General features: G+C 38.0%; 1 protein-coding gene across 15 annotated transcripts in view; it reads left to right on the top strand.

Annotated features, from left to right (window-relative positions):
• The window catches only part of Pkhd1 (PKHD1 ciliary IPT domain containing fibrocystin/polyductin), a 513,180-nt gene that overhangs the window by 92,442 nt on the left and 396,872 nt on the right, over positions 1–23,866 (top strand). For 14 of the 15 annotated variants that reach the window (XR_015441583.1, XM_087188170.1, XM_087188168.1 and 11 more), the window contains 2 exons: positions 2,955–3,174; positions 9,866–10,016. Coding sequence is in view for 14 of the 15 variants with exons in the window: in XM_087188170.1 (XP_087044296.1) it covers positions 2,955–3,174; positions 9,866–10,016 (371 nt within the window). In the remaining variant the exon portion in view is untranslated. The remainder of the gene's footprint in view (positions 1–2,954; positions 3,175–9,865; positions 10,017–23,866) is intronic. The other variant, XM_087188162.1, reaches the window with a different exon arrangement.

Here is a 23,866-nt window from a genome sequence, read left to right as displayed (position 1 = left end):
GCAGAACTTTGAGTAAAACCCATGGATTTTGATCCTCAGCCCTGGGTGCTTTTCATAATCCACCTTGTCAATTTGCATCCACTTAATCATCTATAATGAATTCATTATTTTATAGGTGTTGAGCCTGTTTTTATTTGCCTTGGGGCCTACTAACTGACAAGTTCTCAGGTTTTGTCTATCCACAGGAGAATCCTACTGTCACTCATTTTTCTTGTTATTGTTCATTCAAAACACAGTCACAGAAATCTTTCTAGGTGTCCGGTGCTTTGGAAAGGATCAGCAAAGGAGAGGAGATTTGGGTGTGACTGCAGAACTGCAGACTCCGTGCCTCACACTTGCCTCCTGTCCTCGGCTGGCAGCACAGGGATGAGGTGGGCAAAATGGAGCTGAAGACCATAGTCCGTGACAGTTGTTGCATGCCTGTGTGGACAGGGTAGCTGCAGAGGGAGAAGGACAGACACAGTTTTCTTTTGTAGATTTTTTTTTCAGACAGAGTTGCTCTTAAACCATCTCATGTAGAAATTTGTTCATCTTCCAGTTAAGAACAGTTGTCATTTTGCCTTAGTGATGCTTTTGACATGTGTCCCGTGACCCAGAGTAAAATAGCTTGAGATTTAAAAAGCTTTGAGTATTTGCTTTTCCTTTTTATGCCAGTGGTCATAATTATATGACAATTCAAGAACATCTCTGAATTGATATCTCATGAAGAGTGAAAAGTCTAGTCACAAACTTGGAAAAGGTAATAGTAGCCAGTCAGGATGGTGGCACACACCTGTAATAGCAGCATGTGGGAGGTTGAGGTAGGCAGATTGCTCTGAGATGGAGGTCAGCCTGGGCTGCATAGTGAGATCAAGGTCAGGCTACAATATCCAGTGAGACCCGAGAGAGAGAGAGAGAGAGGAGAGAAAGTAAAAGAAAAAAGAAAAGGTAATTGTAGTTATATAACATCCAGAGAATTAATGCCCAAATATACAAAACAGCTCAATAAAAATTAGTCAGATGACAGAATAGGAATTTTGAGGGAAAAAGGTATGAATTATTACTACACATAAAATATTTCTCAGCCTAAAAATTAATGATGAAAATGGAAATTAAAGCCATGGTGAGATATCATTTTATGCACACTTAGATGAATGAAAATTAAGTCAATATTTTCAAGTGTGATAATTGTGTGGAATAATGGCAACTGATAAACATAGCTGTAGGAATGTAAAATGGCACACCCACTTAAGCAAACAACATGGCACTATCTTGTAAAATTGAACTTCTACCTACCATTTGAAAACAAGGTGTTTTCTTTTTGTTTTTTATTAGTACATGTTTGCATAAGGATTATGATTATGCACATAGTACATAATGATTATATTCCTCATGGGGAGGGGTTGCTTCCAAGATTCACTATTGTGAGTTGTGCTGCTATAAACATGGGTATGCATGTATCACTGTAATGTCATGTTTTTTCTCTTTCAAGAAGATACAAGGGAGCAAGGTCCTGAGTTCGATCCCTGGCACCAAAAAAAAAAAAAAAAAAAAGATACAAAGGAAATATCTATGTAGAAAAGAATTTCTAGTTTTTTGAGGAAACTCCATACTGATTTCCACAATAGCTATAGTAGTTTACATTCCCACCAACAATGTAGAAGTGTTCCCTTTCCATCACAGCCTCCCCAGGACTTGTTATTGTTTGATTTCTTGATGATACTATTCTAAGATAGAATCTCAGTATTGTTTGAATTTTCATTTCTTTGATGGCCAGAGATGTTAAATATTTTTTCATGTATTTGTACTTCTTTTGAGAAGTGTCTGCTCATTTCAGTTGCCCATTCTTGGATTGGGTCTTTTATTTTGTAGGGGCCTAATTATTTTGTGTTCTTTACATAAGTATTAGTCCTCTGTCTGAGGCATAGCTGGCAAACTTTTTCCCCATTCTGTGGGTAGTCTCTCCACTCTGTTGGTTGTTTCCTTTGTTGTGCAGAAGCTTTTCAACTTGATATAATTCCATTTGTTGAGTCTTGATGTTATTTCTTGTACAACTGGGGTTCTGTACAGAAAATCCTTGTTTACACCTATGTGTTCAAGAGATGAAAACAAGCTATTTCCTTTACAGGCTATTTTAACTCTAGAGAAAAAATTGTATATTTTTATAGTAGCAAATATTTGAGAATACTAGAAATTCTATTGGTAAAAGCATGAATACATTGTAATACTTTCATGCAATGCAGTATCGAACAGCAATGAGAATGTGTTGACCATAGACACAAGCAGCAATAGGGATCAATCTTAGAAATATGATATTGAATGAGAAAAGCAGATCCATGAGTTCACTGTCATATATTATATTTTATAAAAGTAAAAAACAAAACTGAATAAATTCTTATTTAGTAATACAAACCTATTTGATAAAACTATTTTAAAAATGCAAAGTGGTTATTTCTGAAGAAGAGGAAGAGAAGGAACCTGGAGAGGAGCAAGCAGATTGAAGTGTTATTATAAAGTATAAACTTGAGTCATTGATAGGAAAATAGATGTACTCTGAGACCATAATTTTAAGTGGAATAAAAAAAGCACTCAAGCTTAAGTATTGCATGGTTTCTTTTATATGAAAAACCCAAGCTATAAATGAAAAGCAACATAAAAGATAGAACACAGGAAATAGGGAGATAGATCTTTTGCAAATAGATAGGGGACCCAGAGATAGAAGGAGGGGAAGGAGAGAAGGGGAAGTGGATGTAAAAAGAATTGAGATGTGATGTACATGTACCAACTCCCCTTGAGGACTCTAATCACTAGGTACTACAAAAATGTACTAGTGAAAAATAAAAATTGAAAAAATGTATTATAACTACTTTCAGTCTCACTTTGGCTGGTATATTCACACTTCATTCATGAAACAGCATGAGGCCTTCAGTTCTTTCTGTGGATTTACCTAAGCTAATGGTAACTATTTCCCACAGTGTCTTTGGCTTTCCTTTGTGGCCTGAAGTCGGAAGAGGACAGCTGTGAAGCCACCGTCCACACCTATGTGCAGTGTGATTTGACTGTCACTGTGGGGACACAGAGACTGGCTGAGTCCTGGCCTTACCTTTACATGTGTGAAGAGGGTTCCCAATGTGTCCTTATGCCAGATCCATGGACAGAGCCAGCCTTTCCATCCTTTTCAGGCCTCTTTGTCAGGTAACTCCGTCTTCCGTCATCGTCTCTGACCTTCCCCACCAAGGCCAAAGCCAGCGGCCCCTCAGAGAGCAGCCTGGGTGGGTGGGGCTGAGGCCTAGGACTGCTTTGAAGGGCCCTTCTACCATGGATTCCAGTTAGCCTGCATATCAAAGCATCTCCTGTCTTTTTCAAGTGTTCAAGAGAACATCTGAAAAATCTGTCCAGTAAACAGCTCGCTTTGTTCTTTCTTAGATTTTAATATTTATCTTCTGATCCAAAGCAACATCTGGTGAATGCCAATGGGGAAAAAAGATTAGACATTATGAAAAACAGAAGGCTTTTTTCCTTTTCTTTCCAAACAGATTTACAAGTATGAAAAAAAATGGTAGAGAAATCCAGCAGATTGCACAATGTTTATTCAGGAGGGGGGCATTGCACAGCTGAACTACTGTAATCTAGGATTTAGAAGCCATAAGCTCACAAGGATTTTTTGAAGTTAAAAAAATTAAAAAAATAAATACCGCAGCTTTCCAAGCTAAACTACTTCTCAACGAAATTTAAAAAAATGTGATTGTGTTGTTGGCTCTGGATAGCCTTAATTTCATCCAGCAATTTTTTTCCTGTGCAGGTAGTATTGCAAGGCTGAACATTACTCTTTCTTTATTATCTAGATAGAGTGATTGTTTAATGAAGATCTAATTTCCTTTTAAAATATAAAAACACAGGGCCAATTCCAAGGGAAGAGAGACAACCAGTTTTTTCTATGGGAATGCGATTTCTTGGTGTCCTGAGACATTCTGCTATAAAAGGAACTTGACACTGGAATTTAGTGTTTAGCCAGAGGAAAAGGCAATCCTCCTTGCTGTCTGGGAGAGTGTGAAGAACTTTGCTTAGGTGGTGTAGGACATGGGCCATGAGGGTTGTACTAGGGTGAGACTCGATCTCAGAACTCACTAATGGCGGTTGTGGAGAAGATGTCAGCAGTACCTGCTCCACTGAATCCAGAGACTTTATTTGAATCCCCAGAGCTATTCCCTTGGATTCTCCCCTGCCCCTCTGCATTGCTCTAGGAAATGGCTGAGGCAACTGAACCTCAGACTTCACTAAAAGTTAGAATCTTATCTATCAGTGTCATTTAAAAAGGCCATTCAGTGTTCTGGCTATTGCAACAGGCAAAAGTGGGTGTGTTTACCTGAATAAAAATTAAGTGCCTTATGATTTGAACAAAGTTTATACTTAGCGTAGAAGAGGGTGGGGATAACCCACACTGTGCTTTGTGGTTGGTTGGAAGGCAAGTTAGTATGATCTTTAGGGGATGATTTGGCAAAACACTGATAAAAGCCTTAGAATTCTCCATATTCTGTGACTCAGCAATTTCACTTCTGTGATTTTAGTAAAGCAGATAGGAGTGTGTAGTATTTACAAACTACCATGCTCTGTGAAGTCTTAGGTACACGAAATATTAAAAATAAGTTTAAGTTTAAAAGAATGCATCCAAATAATATGATACCAAGAAACCTTTAAAAATCATATTTAGCCAAATAGGAAATGAAAATCAAAGTCCACAAATTAATATATTAATATACATTAATATATTAGTTTAACCCCATTGTTATACTTTGTATATGCATTTTTGCACCCAGGGAGGATTCGAAAAGACTGGAAGGATGTATTCTAAATTGCTGAGAGTGCCTACTTCCAGGTGGCTGAAGTAATGATTATATTTATTTTCTTCATTAAGTTTTTATGTATTTTTCTAGTGAGTATGTGTTGATTTAGTAAATAGAAAACACACTATATATCATACAAGGGTCATGTGCCAAGTAGCTTGCTTGTTTTTTCTTATGATTGTTCCTGTGAACCTAGAGAACTTGGATCTTTTCATGGAACTCACTTCCATTCAATGCTTTATCACCCTACCCGCACTAGCACTGTGGCTTTGCGTCATTTGGCAAAGGCAAAGATATATCTGTAGCATAAGTGTGCCCTGTCCCTCATCCACCTGTCCCGCCATCATCCATCCATCTTTTGTTAGTTGCCCACTATGCTGTAGATGTTGTGCCAGATGCCGATGACTCAACAGTGATGAAATAGGAAAGTCCCTGCCTTCAGGAGTGGAGGAGAAAGGCAATAAACAGGATGATAGCATGTCATGGTAAATGCTCTAAAATGATAGAAAATAATAAGGTTACTTTATGTGGCATGCCTCCTGAAGAAGTTTCTCTTATCAGCCACATTCAAAAATTATGGTTAATGTTTAAATAAAATTATAATAGTAAAGGGTATGTTGCCATTAATCCCATTCAAAATACCCATACCCTCACTTCAAGCACATATATCCCATTTTTCTTGCTCCTTTCGGAGGCAGGTCTGGAAGTTCTTTCAGAAGTGTATTTAGTTGTGATATCATGGCTACCTTGATGTCCTAAACCAAGTCAAAGTGTTTAACGTTCATGGTCATTTTGACCTTGGGGAAGAGCCAAAGGCTGCTGCTCAGTGCATGTGTATATGCATTTGTGGTTAAGGTGGATGAGGACATACTATAATGTTTTTATTTGACAGAAATTGCCATAAATGGTTTATCAATGGAAGTGATCACGAAATATGGTGAAAGTTTAAATAAAAACATTTTACAGTAAAAGACACATTGTCATTAATCACTCTCAAAATTCTCTCCTTGCTTCAAACCCACTTACCCATCATTCTTGGCCATGCCTCTTTTACTATCATGGGGTTTAAAAAAAAAAAGAAACGTTCACTATATTTTTGATCACCCTTGAGTTTTAAGTCAAGAAGAGAAGAAGGTAGCCAGGTATTAGGGGACCTTCAGGTTTTACAAACTGTGCAAAGACCAGTAGAGCATGAGAAGAGGGAGAAGGAAAGGAAATGGCTGATTTAGTAAATAGAAAGCACACTATATATTATCTTACAAGGGTCACGTGCCAAGTGAGGGAAGGGAAGGAAACGGTCTTGGGGAGGTGTGTAAGGTCTTGAAGGCCAAAGGGTTTGGATTCTCTTCTATATGAAGGTGCAGTCACTTTCCAAAGTTGTACAGTCAAGCCAGGCAGTGCTGGAACTGGAACTACAGGCTTCTGACTCAATGTGCCGTCAGCATCTGTGGTGAGAGATTTCACTGAGCTCTGTGGTCAGTGAGATCAGGGCCTTGGGAAGCAAGTAGGGGAGGTAGACTCCCCACATGTGTTTACTACCTGTCCCCAAGAGCACACACAAGAAGACTACTTGCTTATTTCAGGATCCGATGAGACCAATTGGAAGAGCCATAGATTGGGAGGCAGGAATCTTAAGTTCTAGAACTATCTTGGCCACTATTTGAATCAAATTTTCTTAAATATTTGTGTATATACATGTGTGTATGTGTATACATCTATCTGTACCATATCTATATTGTAGATATATTGGTATCTATATTTTTATTTAAGAATGGTCAATTGTATTCTTTTGGTGTTTTGGTTTTTTGGTTTTTTTGAGGCACAGTCTCCCTTTGTAGTTCAGGCTGGCCCTGAACTCACTATGTAGCTCAAGCTGGCCTCGAATTCACAGCAATCCTCCTGCCTCAGCCTCCCAAGTGCTGAGATTACAGGCATGCGCCACCATGCCTGGCTTGTATTTCTTAATTTATAAAATTATTGTGGAATAAAAGAGGGAATTATAGCTAATTATTGAGAAACTTTGAAATTTTATGAATGTTAATCACTTTTTGATATCCTGATGTGTCGGATAATTCTGTTGATGGTCTTTTAAAGAAAAAAATCTCTAGCAAAGTAATCAGGGACAAGTCAAAAAAATGTCTGGCTAACAGAAAGGTGTTTAACTCTGTCCAGAGAGGGAAGAACATGACTGGGAGTGACAGTGTATTCCTAACAGGCAAACACACGGAGGGTGGAGTGCCGTGGCCTACTTCACTCCCACATTTGCCGGTGGAGCCCAGCAACAGAGAAAGTGATGGCAAACATTCTGTGAATTAACTAAAAAGAGAAAAAGAGAGGGCCGGGGATTTAACTCAGTGGTTCTGCCACCTGTCTTGCAAGAGCAAGGACCTGAGTTCGATCCCTGGTACCGAAAAAAAAAAAAAAAAAAAAGAGAATGTTGGAAATCCAGGCAACTAAGCTTGATATTATCCTTGACAAAATTCTAGGAAGAATTATTAAACAGGTGGTTTGTGAGTGCAGTGGTTTTGGAAACGAATTCACAGAGCGGGTGATGGTGTGGTAAATCAACTTTGTTTTTTTTTTCTTTTTGATAGGTTTGTAAGTGAGGGAGACTGCCTTGGATTATTCTAACAGCCTCTCCACCTCCAGTAGCAACAAAAAAATTCTAGGCGCAAAGCCCAAAGTGGCCTAACACAAACCTTAAATTACTTTATAGTCAGATGTTTTAAAAGTCTGTTTTGATTTTTCATACTATTCCATCATATTTTAATATTTGCATTTTAATTTAGAAGCTATATTATTTGTTTATTCTTTCTGAATCTTGTATGACTGATACTGCAGGAGTGAATGTGGTATTTATCTGGAGGTTTTGTCGACAGCAGGGATGCTGGCTCAGCTACATGGATTTATAGCCAGATCATAGGATCCTGATTCAAAGTGTATTTGAGCAATGGTTCTACATCAGTGAGATGAAATCTAACAGCAACGAATGTTAATTCCCATATCTACATTTCAGCAACAATACCACCACCATGATCACCAGTAAAAACTGTATTAAAAGGTGCCTTTATCAGACTCTTATTGTGTACCAGGTTTGGTGCTAATCTACTAATCCTTTTTTTTCACTGTTGGGGACTGAGCCCAGGGCCTTCACACCAAGCTACATCCCCTGGCCTTTTTTATTTTAAGACAGAGTCTCACTAAGTTGCTAAGTTGCCCAGACTGGGCTCTAACTTTCTACCCTCCTGGTTCAACCTCCCAAAGTGCTAGGAATACAGATGTGTGCCACCACACCCAGCTGCTAGTACTTTTTTATTTTTCATTTTCCTTTGCTCAATATCTCCACAAAATAAATATTCAGTTATTGGTAACTCCAGTTCACAGACATGGAAACCAAAGAGTAATATTTTCAGTGTCATATAGATGGTAGGAACCGGCGCTAGGATTAAAATGAAACTGATCAGCTTCCAAACCTAACCTTTGCATGCTAGTGCTTCTCACAAAATCAGTTGAGAAAATATGGCATGGCGAAATCTTCAAGCAATTGCAACTCTGTCTTCACTGCTGTCTTCAAATAAGGATGAGGGGTACAAAATGATCATAATTGGTGCCATGGCTCATGTAAGAGCCAGAGTCTCACTGGTTGGTCTGAATTTTGCTCAGTTTTGAGTGGCATGAGGTTAAAATGCTAGCACCCCTCAACAGGCTTAGGGGACAGTGGATGTGGGAGTCATGGCTTAGGTGGATGCAGAGCTGAGAATATTTTAACATGAAGAAGAGACGATTGAGTGGTGAAATGTGATAGCTATTCTGCTCATTACTTCTAGCATATTGTGGGAGAAACCATTTCAACTTTGATTTGAAAAAAGATGCTGTAGTTTGACATGATTTATAGTTTCTCAATTGATGACCTTTTGCCCTTTCTTCCATCCTTCCTGGTCTACCACCTTTATCTCTGATGTTCAGTTAGGAACCAATATTTGAAAACTAGAGAGTACTGCTCTAGGACACCTGGCTTCTTGTCTTGGTGCTACATAATATTGTATTTGACTGTATGCAAATCCCCTGATCTCTTTGGGTTGCATGTTTTATACCTCTACCTAATTTACAGATTGAAATGAGATCTATATGATACTGATGGGAATTATAAAACATCAAGCATTATTATTACTAATAATATTTTAGTTAGTTGTAACACTGCCTAAAGCCAAGATTATTTTTGAATAAATATCACACCTGTTGGGGATGAGGTCCCTCAATATCCATGCTCCCATCTCCTCTAGACTGCATATTTTTAGACTTTTGGTGATGCTACATTGTTGTTCTTCATTTTAAATGCAGCCTGGCTTCTCTTCTTAAAGGAAAAGGACTTTTAAAGTGAGTGGCTGGTAGTATAACTGGCACATATATCGAATCTCTTTAGTCTGGGCTGTTAAGTAAGTTTAATTAATTTACTAAGTTAATGTTCCACTGCTAGCAACAGAGCCTCATTGCCATCAGCTGGGGAGAGGGAATTGAAAGCCTAAATGAGCTCATTTTTTCACAGTTGGAATTAGGGACCAGTTAGCCAGTTGTGTGGGTTTTCCAATTTCTCCATCTGCCCTGGAGGGATTCAGGCAATTCACTCCCCCAACACTAAGTGTGAGTAAGATCAGGAAGAGAGAAGGGGAAAAGAAAAAGATCAAAATAAAAACTCTGCCCAACATCAGCTTCCATTTTTGGAACTGGAAGTATTGTCTGTTCGTTGCTTGTTAAGTTGGGTTTGTGGAACCTTTTGCTAATGTTCCTAATAGATTTGGAAAATAAGAAAGGCCTCAGTGAAAGATATTTACTATGTGCATTTTCATTGCAGGGTGAACAGATAAAGGAAAAACAAATAAACAATAAAAGAATGGAAACAAAATTACAGAAATTTGCAAAATTTGACAAATGGTGGTCTGTAGTTGCCACAAGCTAATGGCTTGCAATGATTAATAAGAGTAAAAATAATTGCATTTCATTAAGATTGATGACACCCCATTTAACCTCCCCTCTCGTTTCAGCCCTAAAGTGGAAAGAGATGAAGTTCTCATCTATAATAGCTCCTGTACCATTACCATGGAAACTGAGGCAGAGATGGAGTGTGAGACGCCTAATCAGCCAATTACCACCAAGATTACTGAGATACGGAAAAGCTGGGGCCAGAACACTCAGGTATAATCAAATCTTTTTTACAGACTGATTCAAACAGCTCAAATTAAATTTGTAATATTGTGTACATTAAAAAAACAATTTAGTCCAAATGGCAGCGATATATAATATTAAATGCTCTCAAACTTTGAGGAGCTGGCCTAATGCACAACATCTGAATTCATAGTGAACCATGGTCAATCATATATTTTCTCAAAAATAAATGAGTGCTGCCTGGGCTCTTTTAAAGCAAATTCTGAACAGATAATCTCCTCAGCATTTTGTCCTGATTTCTGGATGCACATTTGTAAGGGGCTCTCTGTATCTTTTTTCTTCATAAAATAAATGGCTCACAATTTTACCAGGCCTTTCTGGAAGACTTCCAAATCACTGAGCCATCCTCAGCATGATGGGACAGCAGTGTTGCTCATCTGTCCGTTTCTTCTCTTTCATGGGGGAGCAGGGTGGAAACACCAGAACGACATCTGGGAAGGACAGTGCAGCCTTGTGGTCCAGCCTCTTTACCTCAGTTTATCTGTTTTGAAATCATCTGCACTACTCCTCCCTCTGTCGCTTTTCTAAGAATGTGTCCTTAAAGTGCCCAATCAGAGATTCTACAGCCTCCCCAGTGAATTTGTGAGGACTGAAATCAGAGGCTAAGAGCTCTTTGGAAATATATCAGATAATCTTTCACAACTCCCAAGGCTTCTCACTGCACACAGACAAAAATAATATTTATTGAGCAGCTACTCCCCTAGGTGCCTTTCTCTTTATGAAAGCAGTTCTTAGAGTTTTCTCTCTTTGTCTCTTTTATTTGGAACAAACATTTATTAAGTGCCCATTATATGCTGTACACTAGTCCAAAGTCTCTCATGAGTGCTGTTTCAGTTGTGCCATCCCAATTCAAAACTATATACTTTCTGGGTTTGTCATCTGTGTTTTTGTATAACTTTTGCACTGGTGCTGTAAATGTATGTAACTACAGAAAAATATTTTTCACCTGTCCTTCCTAAGCTGGGTCCTGCCTACCTACTGGTCCCTCTTTGCTTCTTCTCACTCCTCTTTACTTTCTTTCTTCTTAGATGATTACACAGGGCTGTTACTTCCTGCTTCATCATGTCCCCACTTCCAAATGCCTTTTTTAAAAAAATTTTATTTTATTGGTACATTTTAGGGATACAATATAATGACATACATCCTTGGAAATTTGCACCTTTACATAGTCTCTCTTGGTTCTTATTTTTCCCCCATTCCCCTGCCCTCCTTTCAACCAACCCCTCCATCCCTCCCTATTTCCAAAGACTTTGTTTCCATTTCCTCATATTAACTCCATTCCCTTCTTTCCTTTCCCCTACCCCCCCCCACTTCCCCCTCCCCTTTGCCCCGTTTCTTCCTATTTCGCATTATCTGTTATACCTTTTGGTCCTTATTTACACTTTTTCCAAATGCCTCTTGCTTGCGATTAGATGCTGTGGTTAATTCTGCATTTCCAGAAACATCTTTGCGAATCCCAGACTCCACTTTACTCTGGGTCTCTTCTCAGCAGTCAGCTCTCAGAGACGTTTGAAAAGTTCTTTGTAGTGAGGCAGGACTGCTGTGGGACACAGAGCAATTGTTAAGCTTCTCTGGGCCTCAGTTTCTGGCTGGGCAAGGAATAGGCTAGCATTGTTGGAATGTTCATGGGAGCAAATGCTGGTAAAAGGGAAGGAGTTAGTACAGTGGTGATGTGTGCGAGCTTTGGCGCTAGATCATCCCAGTTTGAATGTATCACTCACCATCTGGGAAGACTTCAGGCAAATTATGTAACCCTTCTGTGCCTCAGTTGTCTTATCTATAAAATGGGGATAATTTTAGTTGCCACTTGATTCAGTTGTTGTGAGGCATACAACGTATGAGCCACTGAAAGTGATCTTACACAGAGTGAATTTTCAGTGTTAGCCCTTATAGGCAATGCTAGTTTACTAGTAGTCTTACTAACAAGTGATGTAGAATTATTTCTGTGTAGTGCTTGCTGTTTTAATGAGATTACTTCACTTCTTAGATTTTATTTGATTTTTTCATCATCTCAGAGCTTGAGATTTTTTTGGAAGTTAAATGCCTCACCCATTTATAAATATTTATACAAAACATAATTATTGAGTTCTAAAGAAAATAATAGGGAAAAGGGCTCCCATCATTGTGTGAGGCCATATCCAGAATAGATAAGGTTCAAAACAGTGTGTACCTGAAGTTAGTTCATCACAGTTGGAGGGAGTATTGCACACCATCTTGACCAACTATCTCATTTCAGAGATGCATTAACTAAGATTCTTCTAGAAAGGGGTGGCCAGGCACATAGCTTGTTATCTGACATCATAACTCAAGCCACCTTAAATCATTGTGGGGGAAGTAAGCTATTTAATCTTCACAAAGCAGGTAGCATGTCTGTCAAAACACACTAGGCTAGCACTAGTACATAGGAAACTCCAGTCCTGAAGGGTGAGGGGGAGAGAGGTACTACACAGTTTTCAGATGTGGTAAGTTGCACTCAAGTGTAATAATGTCATAGTTTAAAACAGTCTATTTGGGGCAGGAGAGTTTATGAAGTAAGCCAGAAGGACATGGGAAACCATATTAGGGATTTGCAGCAAACCATTAGCATTTAAGGCCTGCGTTAATCCCCTTAGGGTTCTAAAGAGTGAAACAAAGGTCTCTGGGTACAATTCCTATTATCCTGACCAGATCAGTAAGGCGAGAGTTAGGGAAAACTGTAGCTAAGTAGACACACACAAAAACCCCCCAAAATTCTAGATAACTGGAAAATAGTTGGTTCTGCATTCCACTCTCAGGTAGGGTGACTTGGTTGGCTTTAGGAATTGGATATAATGAAGACCATTAGTAGAAAGTTTATAATTAAATGACCATGTAATTGATTGATTAACCAATCTAGGATGCTTTTGAGAGTGCACGATCCACAATTAATAATTATGTTTGGATAATATGTTACTCTTGGGATACGTGTGTACCCTACCTGGGCTTGCGAACAATTTGTCAACTATATGTGATGCGTTACACTGCTCATGTTTGGATGTTTAATTTTCTTACTTTGGCCTGGGAATAACATGGCACCTTTGTTAGGATGTGTGGCTCCCTTATCTGAGCCCAGGCCTGGGGAAGATTTGTACTGACAGCTGCTTAATCAGATATTGAACCCAGGTTCCACTTTCAAGTTCAAGAATTTCCCATATGAGAGCCTTAGTACACTGATTCTACAGAATGAATTTAGCAATAAAAGATTTCCAAAGTCAATTTGTAAAAGCTGAGTTTAAAAAATTGCACACACATATCATGTATATGTGTATACCTTGAAACACTGTGATAGATTCGGAGAAGGAAGAAATAGCAGTAGAGAGAATATAGAAATGTTTTTTCCTACCAGAGGATATTTAAGAACATTTAGTATACAAATGCATAATGTGAATTTTTATGGAGAGCTATGGTACGGAATATTACCCAAACTTACTTGTCTGTGGAACTACTTAATCTCAGAATTTCTTGTGGGCCTAGCACCTCTGCTGGTGCCCTCACTTGGCAAGGGTTGCCCGAATGGTGCCTTTCCCCTATTACAGAGTGCAGGCTCTGCCCCATCATTTTCAGATTGTCTATCAACTGATGTCTATTGAAGTAGGTGGAACTTGCATTGTGCCATGGAGACCAGTTAAAGTTTAGATGTTTAGGGGATCAGAGGAAAGGTATTTCTTGTATAGCAACCAACATGTACACAACACTGAGACAACAATTCCCAGAAATAGTGAGAGGCGTATGGTGCATGTGTAGGATGCCATTGAGTTGCAGGTTGGTTGAGATTGAAAATTGTGATCAAAGGTTGTGTTTGGTCTCTTAGTTCAGCAGGTGACAAATAATCCTGAGGGAGCCATTCATCAGAGGAGTGCTTTCATCACAATAATCTGGTAGTTGAGTATGGGATGACTTGATTTGCAAATCCACAAGGAGCTAGAGCTTATCCAGGTGAGAAATAACTGAAGTAGGGAAATAGCAGAGGCAATGGAGAGATGGGACACATTTGATAGTCAAGACTTGATAACTGAAATAAACACATATAGATATAAGTATACATATACCTATTTGCACACAAAGATGTTTTATGCTACTTATATTGTTTTTCTAACTTGTATTTATAATGTACGCACACCCCCTTATAACGACCTACCTGTTTAACAACTGTTCAGACTTAATACTGAGGTACACTGTTCAAACTTATGCCTCACTACTGGGTCTTATGACCTGCATTCAGACTTGGGACACAGAAATGTGAGCTGAGTGCAGTCTTATGGTGGCTTCTATAGTACAGTACTGTAATTTTTGCTGATTATGCTGTACAGTAAAGTACTATAGCTTTATGTTCTGTTATACACTACAGTAGTGAATGTAAGAGTTATGCAAATAAAAAGAAAGTCATCAAATTGGAGTTTCCTTTGACTATTTCTTTGTCCTGAATATTGCAATGTACATAGTACATACAATTCCTCCTTTAGGAACCAATTCATTGAACAGCCTAGTTGCAGGAACATAACTTGATCATTAAATGTGTCTATATAGCATTCCATGATGTTAGCTACATGAGAAGAACTTTGTTCTTCACTGCTATTTCCCCAAAGCTTAGAATTTTACTTACTATAATAATAATATTCAATTACAATTATTGAATGGATGATTTATAAATGAATAAGTACAATCTGGTCATATTTTCATTTTAGCAAATGTAAATTTTTTTCTTTGATTATCATACTATGTATAAGACACTGTGACGGACTAAAACAAGAGGAAAGATATTAGAAACAGAAAAAAATTCCAAAGAGTTCTGGAAAATACAACAGAATATCACAAAGAAACCAGAGGTTTTGAGGGATTTCTGAAGCAGAAGTAATAAATTTGGTTGGATGGATAGAGAAACTACAGCATAATAAACACAAACCAAAGCATTTTTTAGAGACAACTATAGAGTACAGGTATAGTTTTCAGTAAATCTCTCTAAGAAATTTCAAGAGTAGAATGGGGAAGACATCTGGAAATTAACGAGAACTGCCATGTCAACATTCTCCTGCCTTTCCTTTCTCCCTTTTATTTTATCTGTCTCTCTGTATATGCAGTGTTTGGATCTGTGAAAAGTGGCTCATAAAACCAAGGGGGATTGTCTGGGGACAGGAGATGGATTTGGTCTGTTAGGGTTGTTAGGACTGATATGGAACTTGACCAAGCCCAAGGCAACCTCGGAAGCCCCTCATAGACTCAAAGAAAAGAAGGGAGGGCAATGGAAAGCAGCTTCTTTTCATTTCTGCCTCCAGAAAAGTCTTCGTATTTCACTCAACTTATCCATGTTTTACCTAGCAATATCAGTAGTAGTAACCTGAAGAGGTTTCTGTGAACATCTAATCTGCTATATCAGTAGAAAAGGAAGTTTTGAAATAATGCTGTTAAAAGTATCTGGGAAGTGATTTTGAATCGAGAATACTATATTCATTCAAATGCTATTTGAAATAAGAATAAATAAAGACATACAAGTTATACAAAACTGAAAAAGTTTATCACTGTTGTGCACACTCTGAAAGATGGTCTGATCTGACAAATGAAGCAAGGATGGATTCAGGTAAGATGATACAGGGTACAAAAACCACTGATGAATAGAGCTTCTAAAAATCAGTAGCAGTAGAGTAAAAGTTGTTGATATTATGTTTGTGAAGCTTAATGTAATTGTTAAGAGTGAGTTAAGTACAACAAAAAAGCAAGAACCTCTTGTTTTAAGCAGGCATAATAAAAGGTGAAAAGAAATAGAGACATAAACTCCTTCATTGAAAAAAATGAAAAGACATACTACATGGTGTGAAAATGAGAAGTAAGTAGGAGCATGGTAAATTCCTTAACCGTGTGGATAAAAGTCAAAATTAAGTGTCTAAAAAGGAAATTTAAATAAAATTTAAATAAAAGTATGAAACAAAGACAATTTACACCACAGAAATCTAGAAAAGCTTTGAGTTTAGAGAAAATTAGGCAACAAATTTGGATATGAGGCAAGACACTAAGATGAGGGGGTTGCTTAATGTCTATAGAGCATAGCGTAGCTATAGCCCCAGGATATTATTCCTTCCTGACTAAGTCAAACATCTATTCCTACCTCACCCGCCAGAAAGTAGAAACAAAATTTGTGGATAAAATAAATTAGTGAGATTTTATTTAAGTTCTTGATAACAAGAACAGGAGAGAGGGGGAATAGAGAATGTAACTGATATCTGCAAGATGCTTGGATGGTGTGATTTTTCCTTAAAAAGAAGGAAAAATACACCATATTTCTGTTTTCTACTCAACTTTAGAATCCAGACAAATAAAATTCCACCCTTCCAGGAAGAATATTGGACGACACTTCTTGGGAGAGATTATATCAGAGTAAAGACTCATAGGTACTGGCATTCAGAAGGCTTATGAAGTCCTGATTACTCAGATTGACCAATTTAAATATGAATGGACAAAATTTTGTTTTTTTCTAGAGATAGTAGTGAATTTCAAGCTTACCTCATGCCTTTCATGGCCATGAAACTTGTGGAGGTATTTTCAGGCGTTGGTCTACAGAGAGCACAAGCCTGTGATCCTTGGGAGAAGGGAGACACACAGGGAGATTGAGCTTCTATCTGAAAACACAGTACAGGGAAATTGAATCCAACCAGAGAGCAACAGTCTCACTCTGAAGAGCATTCAGAGATGGAGACCAGGGCTGCTCATGCTGGGGTGATTTGCAGAGCAGGGTACCAGATAGAAGGCTCTGTATCAGGGTATCAAATACAAGGCTCTACAGAGAGTCCCAGAAATCTTCATGGATGTCTCTTGTGTCTTTGGCCAAATAATTGTACAATCATGTAGTGAGTATAGTTCTGTGAGGTCTGGTATAGAATAACTACTAATATGCTTGAAGTCAACATACATTGTAAAGCAATTGAACAGCACAGAATTGGAAGATTTTTAAGTAATGATCAATTAGAGTGAAAAGACTTACCCTATATCAGGGCATCGATTTGAAAAAGACCACATTTTAGGAATGAGGATATTTTATTTTATTCATATTTTATTTATTAGTACATCTTTCCAGTTATAAGTTTATAATCATTTTGGGGTGTTCACTTTGGCAGCACATATACAATCATTTTGAGGAGTGATTACATGTACATACCATAGCTCGTTTCTCTTTTTATTAATCCTCTTCCCTCCCCCTTCCTCCAATTCTCTATCCCCTTTTTCATTCTTGCTGACATTATTAATATTAGCTCATGTTATGGTATTTAATGTTCACATTAACTGAAATTGTTAGGTTCCTGTACATGGCATAACTTTATTCTACTTATTTCCTATCCCCTCCTCCTCACCCTTTGTGCTTTTTCCATTAGACCATTTCCCTATTGCAAGAGATCCATCTCCTTGTTCACTTCTATGCACTGTTTATTATTCTCTTTATACTTTGCCTCACTCAAATGAGAGATATCATATGGTATTTAAACTTGTGTCTGGTTTATTTCACTCAACATTATATTTTCCAGGTGCATCCATTTTCCTACAAATGTCTCAAATCTGTCATTCTTTATAGCAGAGTAGTATTCCATTATATATGGATACCACATTTTCTTTATCCAATCATCTGCTGATGGATATACAGGCTGTTTCCAGGATTTAGGTATTATGAACTGTGCTGCTATAGACATTGGTATGCATGTATCATGTAGTATGATGTCTTAAGCTCTTTGGGGAAGATACTTAATGGGGATCACTGGGTCATGTGGAATTTCTAATTTCAGTTCTTTGAGAAATCTCCATAATAATTTCTATAATGGTTGTACTAGTTTACATTCTCACCAACAATGAAGAAGTGTTCCTTTTTCACCACAGTTGTTATTGTTTACTTTCTTAATGATTGTCAGGAATGGGGGTATTTTAACCCTAAAGCAGTGATGGTAAATCTTTTAGAGCTTTCAATTATAACAAGCAGCCTGCTGTGGCACATGTGCCATAGGTTCACCACCACTTCCTTAGAGTAAAGCTACTTTAGACCCACCCAAATGGGTCCTGAAAATAGGGTTTAACAAGAATAAACTATTCTTCAGTAAATTAGAGTGAAATTCTTCAGTAAATTGCTAGAGTGAAGCCAAATACTCATTAAAGGAAGAGAAAATCCACATTTCAGAAACATTGTATCCACAAGGTTTAGCTTACAATAAAAAACATGAAAAACAAGAGAGTAAAAATAAAATCAATGGATACAGAATGACAGATATGAATTTGCTAGAAAATACTTTAAAACAGTTATTATAAATATATTCAAAGTTTTAAAGAAAAAGATACAACAAGTGAAGTTATAGGAAATCTTAGCAAAGAAATTGAAACGATTTTAAAGAATTAACAAAAATTGTAGAACTGAACTTGTGTCTGTAATGAAAATTTCAAAAGATAGGCTGAACACTAGATTGGACTCTAGAGAGCATAAGAGCATAAGACCAGTGACATTGAGAACAGCTATCCAAAAAACTGAAAAGGCTGAAAAAGCTATCCAAACTGAAGAACAGGAAAAAAAGGAGATGGAATAATACACAAATACTCAATAATCTGTGGTACAGTGTTAATCAGTTTAGTATTTGTGCAGGTGGGATTGCAAAAGGAAAGACGAGGTAGGAGAGATGGAAGAAATATTTAAAGAAAGAATGACAACGATTTCCTAAATTTGGTGGAAACTATAAACTCACAGATATAAACTTAAAATCAGAAATATAAAGAGAATCATTGACATTCTTAATGTTAAGATGTCACTTCTCCCAAATTAAAATGTAGAGTCAATGCAATTCCAATAAAATATTTGGTTTTCAAATTATTTTGGGGGTTGTAACTCTAAGTTAAATTTTGAAAAATGATAGAAACACAATGATCTAGAATGACTAAAGCTATCTTGAAAAAGAAACTGCCTAATATAATGTCTGTTAATATAAAATGTTCAGGGCTGGGGATTTAGCTCAGAAGATGCTGTCACCTGCCTTGCAAGCAGAAGGTCCCGAGTTCAATCCCTGGTATCAAAAAATAAAAAATAAAAAAATAAAAAATAAAATGTTCCCGAAAGTCTCATGTGTTCAAAAGTGGGGGTATTGGAAGGTGATTGGATCTTGGGGGTGCTATACTTATCAGTAAATTAATCCAGTGATGAGTTCATAACTGAATGTGCTATTAGGAGTGGGGCCTAGTCACTGGGCCATTATCTAGAAGGGTGTGTTCATGTCCCTGAATCCTCCTTTCTCTCTCTGCTATGATTAGCCCTGACTTTATGGTTCAGAAGCCTTTGGAACTGGTATATGGGAATTTAGCAAAGTTTGGAAATGTAGACTAGAGAAATCCTAAAATGTTATAAGTAGAGCTTGATAGATGATTCTGGTTGGAGCCCAGAAAACCAGAATGCTGAGAATGAGGACAGTAAAGGCCAGAGTCATGATGTTTCAGATGGGAATAAGGACTCAGTTGGAAACTAGATTAGAGGCCATAAGTGTTTCATTTTGACAAAGAACTTGCCTACATTTTGCCCATGTTCTAAGACTATCTGAGGCTGAATTTAAAGGTGGCAGACTAATTAGTCTGGCGAGGAAATTTTAAGGCAAGCATTGGAAATTTCCAGTGTTCAGGTTCTGGCATGGATACTTCTGGCTGCTTTTAGCCAGATTTGTAGTGAAAATTAGAAGAGAAAAGCAGAGTGAAAAGATGTGAAAAGTTTGCAGTTTCATCAGAAAAGAAGCCTGTGTAAAGTTGGGGCCAAGAAGAATGTAGCTACTGAAAAGATGAACAACACTAAACAAGAGCCAAGTACCTTGTTCCAGAACAATAGAAAAGATGCCTTGAGGGCATCTCAGACTTGGGCCAAGATTCCACCTCTCACAGGTTTAAGGATGTAAAGGGTAAACTCCTTTGAAAGACTTTGCTTTAAGATTAGAACCCAAGGACAGCACTCTTTTCACTCAGGGCCACTTAGAGGCCAAGTTTATCCATTCAGGCACTCAGAGGCTGCAGTGGTCTCGACACAAGGGAGCCCAACCACAGCTCAAGTTGGCAGCAGACCTTGGCATTATCTACATGGTGCAGGTTCTACAGGCTTGCAGAATTCAAGAATTGTGGAGTAGTGGAGACTTCCACCCAGATTTCAAAGGAATGTTGGGAGGGCAGAAAATGTGCTCCTGAGAGGGTGATATGTGAAGCTGTGAGTGAAGCTAAAGGTGTGGTGGAGATCCTAGGAAGTTGGAGATACCAGGAATGTCTGCTGAAGAAAGCCTTAGTAGTGAGCAGAACCAGCTCAAGAAAGAGTTCATGTGGGCTGCAACTTGCAAAGCCATAGAGGCAGGGCTGTCCAAACCCTTTGGAGCTCACATCCTACCACAACTTGCCCCACATGCTGGACATGAAGCTACAGGATTTAAAGTTTGCTCTGATGATTTTAGGTCTTGCTTTGGTTTGACTCTTCTCTGTTCTCTGATTCCTCCCTTTTGGAATGGGATTGTGCCTCTGTATGTTAGAAGTCTTTAACTTTGCTTTTGAGTATTATAGGACAGTGTTGGCAAACCTGTTATACATGCCACCGGGGGCTGTTTGTACCATTGAAAGCTCTATGTGGTTCACAATCATTGTTATAAGTGTTCACAGCCGAATTTGCCTTGAGTTTCAGAGGACATTGGGCTTGGACTTGTAAGTACTGCTGAAACTGTTGACTTTGATAACTCTTAGAGATAAACTAAATGCATTTTGTGTAGTAAGGCAGATGTGAGCCTTTTGGGGACCAGGGGAAGAATGTTATAGTTCATATCTAAAATGTGCCCCAAATGTTTCTTTTGCTCAGACAGGGAACATTTGGAAGGTGATTGGATCATAGGGGTGCTATACTCATCAGTGGATCTAGCCATTAATGAATCATAGCTGCATGTGCTGTTAGGAGGTAGGTCTTGGTTGGTGTTACCAAGAAAAAGCTTGAAAAGGTGTAGTTCTTATTCCTGGCTCCTTTCTTCTCTCTCTGCTTTCTGAACGCCACAATTTGAGAAGGTTTGCTCTACCCCTTTCACCATACTGTTTCTGCTTTGGAGCCATCTGACTGTGGACTAAACCCTCTGAAACCATGAGCCAAACTAAACTTCTTTATTTTTTTATTCATAAAGAAAATATTTTTAAAAAACCGTCTTCTTATTCCTATGAAAAAATAAAGCAAATTTTTATATCAGATTACTTAAAGAATAACATTAGTAGGGCTGGGGATTTAGCTCAGTGGTTTCGCCGCCTGCTGTGCAAGCATAAGGACCCGAGTTCGATCCCCGGTACCAAAAAAAAAAAAAAAGAATAACATTAGTTAATACACTGTATACCATAATCTTAAAAGAATGGCCAAAACGTTAGAGTACAAGTCATAGACAAAAAAAGACTCTTACAAAAAAAGAAACAGATAATAGCACAAAAAACTTCTTTAAATTGCTGGTGCTGGGTATTTTGTCCCAGAGATAGGAAGGTTACCAACTAGATGTCTTACTATAAAGCTATAATAGTAGTCAAGTAGACAAGACCTCATATGTAAGACAGGTTCTTTTGATGAAAGTGTGTTTGAAGCTCTAGAGGTAATGTCAGATCTAGACAAGGGGAGAGTCTAAAGGAAATGTGTGAGAGGCATAAAAACATATTGTAACAATGAAGTCTTTGTGACCTTTGAGTCTGTAGGAGAGTATTGGTGGGGGAAAATACTGGATTTTGTGGGGCTGAGGAGTAAAAGAGTGCCAGGGAAATGAAGACAGCTGATGGGGATCAGAAGGGAGCTAGAAGGGAAGGAATGAAGCAGCTAATTATTGTGTTTGGGCAGTGCCTTCCTCATGTCAATACCTACTATCAAGAGTTCTAGACATAGCTTTTAATTTTAATTTTAATTTTTTTCACCAACTCTCAGCAAGTGGTGAACTCTTTTTTTTAACTTTATATCATTTTATTGGTACATTTTAGGTATACAATATAATGACATTCATCATTGGAAATTTGCACCTTTACATAATCTCTCTTGGTTCTTATTTTTTCCCCTTCCCCTGCCCTCCCTTCAACCCCTCCATCCCTCCCTATTTACAAAGACTTTCTTTCCTTTCTTTTATTTTCTCATATTAATTCCATTCCCTTCTTTCCTTTCCACTACTCCTCCCACTTCTCCTTCCCCTTTGCCCCTTTACTTCCTATTTCACATTATCTATTATACCTTTTAGTCCTTATTTACACTTTCAGTTTCTCACACTAGAGAAGCTACTCAGTATTTACACGTGTGTCCTATTTATTTCACTTAAGAGTATCGCCTCAATGTGCATCCGTTTAGCTATAAATGTCTCTAATTTCTCATTTTTTATGCCTGAGTAGTACTCCATTTTATAAAAAAGCCCACATTTTCTTTATCCAGTCTCCAGCTGATGGGTATTTGGGCTGCTTCCAAGTTTTAGCTATTACAAATTGTGGTGCTATGAATATGGGTGCACATATATCATTGTGGTATGATTCTTTTAATTCTTTGGGGAAGATACCCAGCAGAGGAGTAGCTGGGTCAAATGGGACTTCCAGTCCTAGTTCTTTGAGGTTTCTCCATACTGATTTCCACAGTCGTTGTGCCAGTCTACACTCCCACCAGCGGTGGAGCAGAGTTCCTCTTTCCCCTCAACCCTGCCAGCATTTGTTAATGGTTGATTTCATGATAGCAGCCATTCTTTCTGGAATGAGGTGGAATCTCAGCATTGTTTTCATTTGCATCTCTTGAATCACCAGTGATGTTGAACATTTTTTCATATGTTTATTTGCCATTTCTGCTTCTTTGTGTGAGTAATGTCTGTTCATTTCAGATGCCTATTTTCGGATTGGGTCTTTAAATTTGGGAGGTCTGATTTTTTAAAGTTCTTTATAGATTTGAGATAGTAGACCTTTGTCTGAGGAACAGCAGGTGAAAATTTTTTCCCTCATTGTGGGTTGTCTCTTCACACTGTTGGTGGTTTCTCTTTCTGTCCAGAAGCTTTTTAATAAGAAGAGATCCCATTTGTTGATTTTGTTGATTGTTTGTGCTAATTCATGGGCAACTGAGGTTTTGTTCATAAAATCTTTTCCTACACCAATGTCTTCAAGAGTTCTACCTAACCTCTGTTCCAGCCAGTTCAACGTTTGTGTTTTAATATTTAGATCTTTAATCCATTTTGATTTTAGTTGAGTGCATGGTGAATGATATAGGTCTAGTGTTAGTCTTTGGCAAGTTGAAACCCAATTTCTCCAGCACCATTTTTAAAAAATTTTTTATTAAATTCTTTTATTGGTACATTGTAGGTATACAACACAATTACATTTCTCATTGGGAATTGTACCTTTACATAATGCATCTTGGTTCTTATTTTTTCCCCATTCCTAGCCCTCCCTTCATGCCCTCCACCCTTCCCTATTTACAAAGACTTTATTTCCATTTTTTCCATTTCTCAGCATTTTTCCTTTCCCTTCTTTCCTTTCCCCTGCCCCTCCCACTACCCCTACCCCTTTGGACCTTTTCTTCCTATTTTACATTATCGATTATTCATTCTAATCATTGGTACATTTTAGGTATACAATATAATGACATTCATCATTGGAAATTTGCAGCTTTACATAGTCTCTCTTGGTTCTTATTTTTCAGCCTTTCCCAGCCCTCCCTTCAACCCCTCCATTCCTCCCTATTTACAAAGCTTTTGTTCCTATTTTTCCATTTTCTCATATTAATCCCATTCCCTTCTATCCTTTCCCCTAGCCCTCCCACTTCCTTCCCCTTTGCCCCTTTTCTTCCT

This window comes from Heterocephalus glaber, unplaced genomic scaffold, assembly GCF_053883595.1.
Source record: "Heterocephalus glaber isolate CG9 unplaced genomic scaffold, H.glaber_assembly_v1.0 deba00001523, whole genome shotgun sequence".
In the NCBI taxonomy this organism is placed as follows: Eukaryota; Metazoa; Chordata; class Mammalia; order Rodentia; family Bathyergidae; genus Heterocephalus; species Heterocephalus glaber.
The sequence above is the reverse complement of the archived record's forward strand: the minus strand, read 5'-3'. Positions and strand labels throughout refer to the sequence as shown.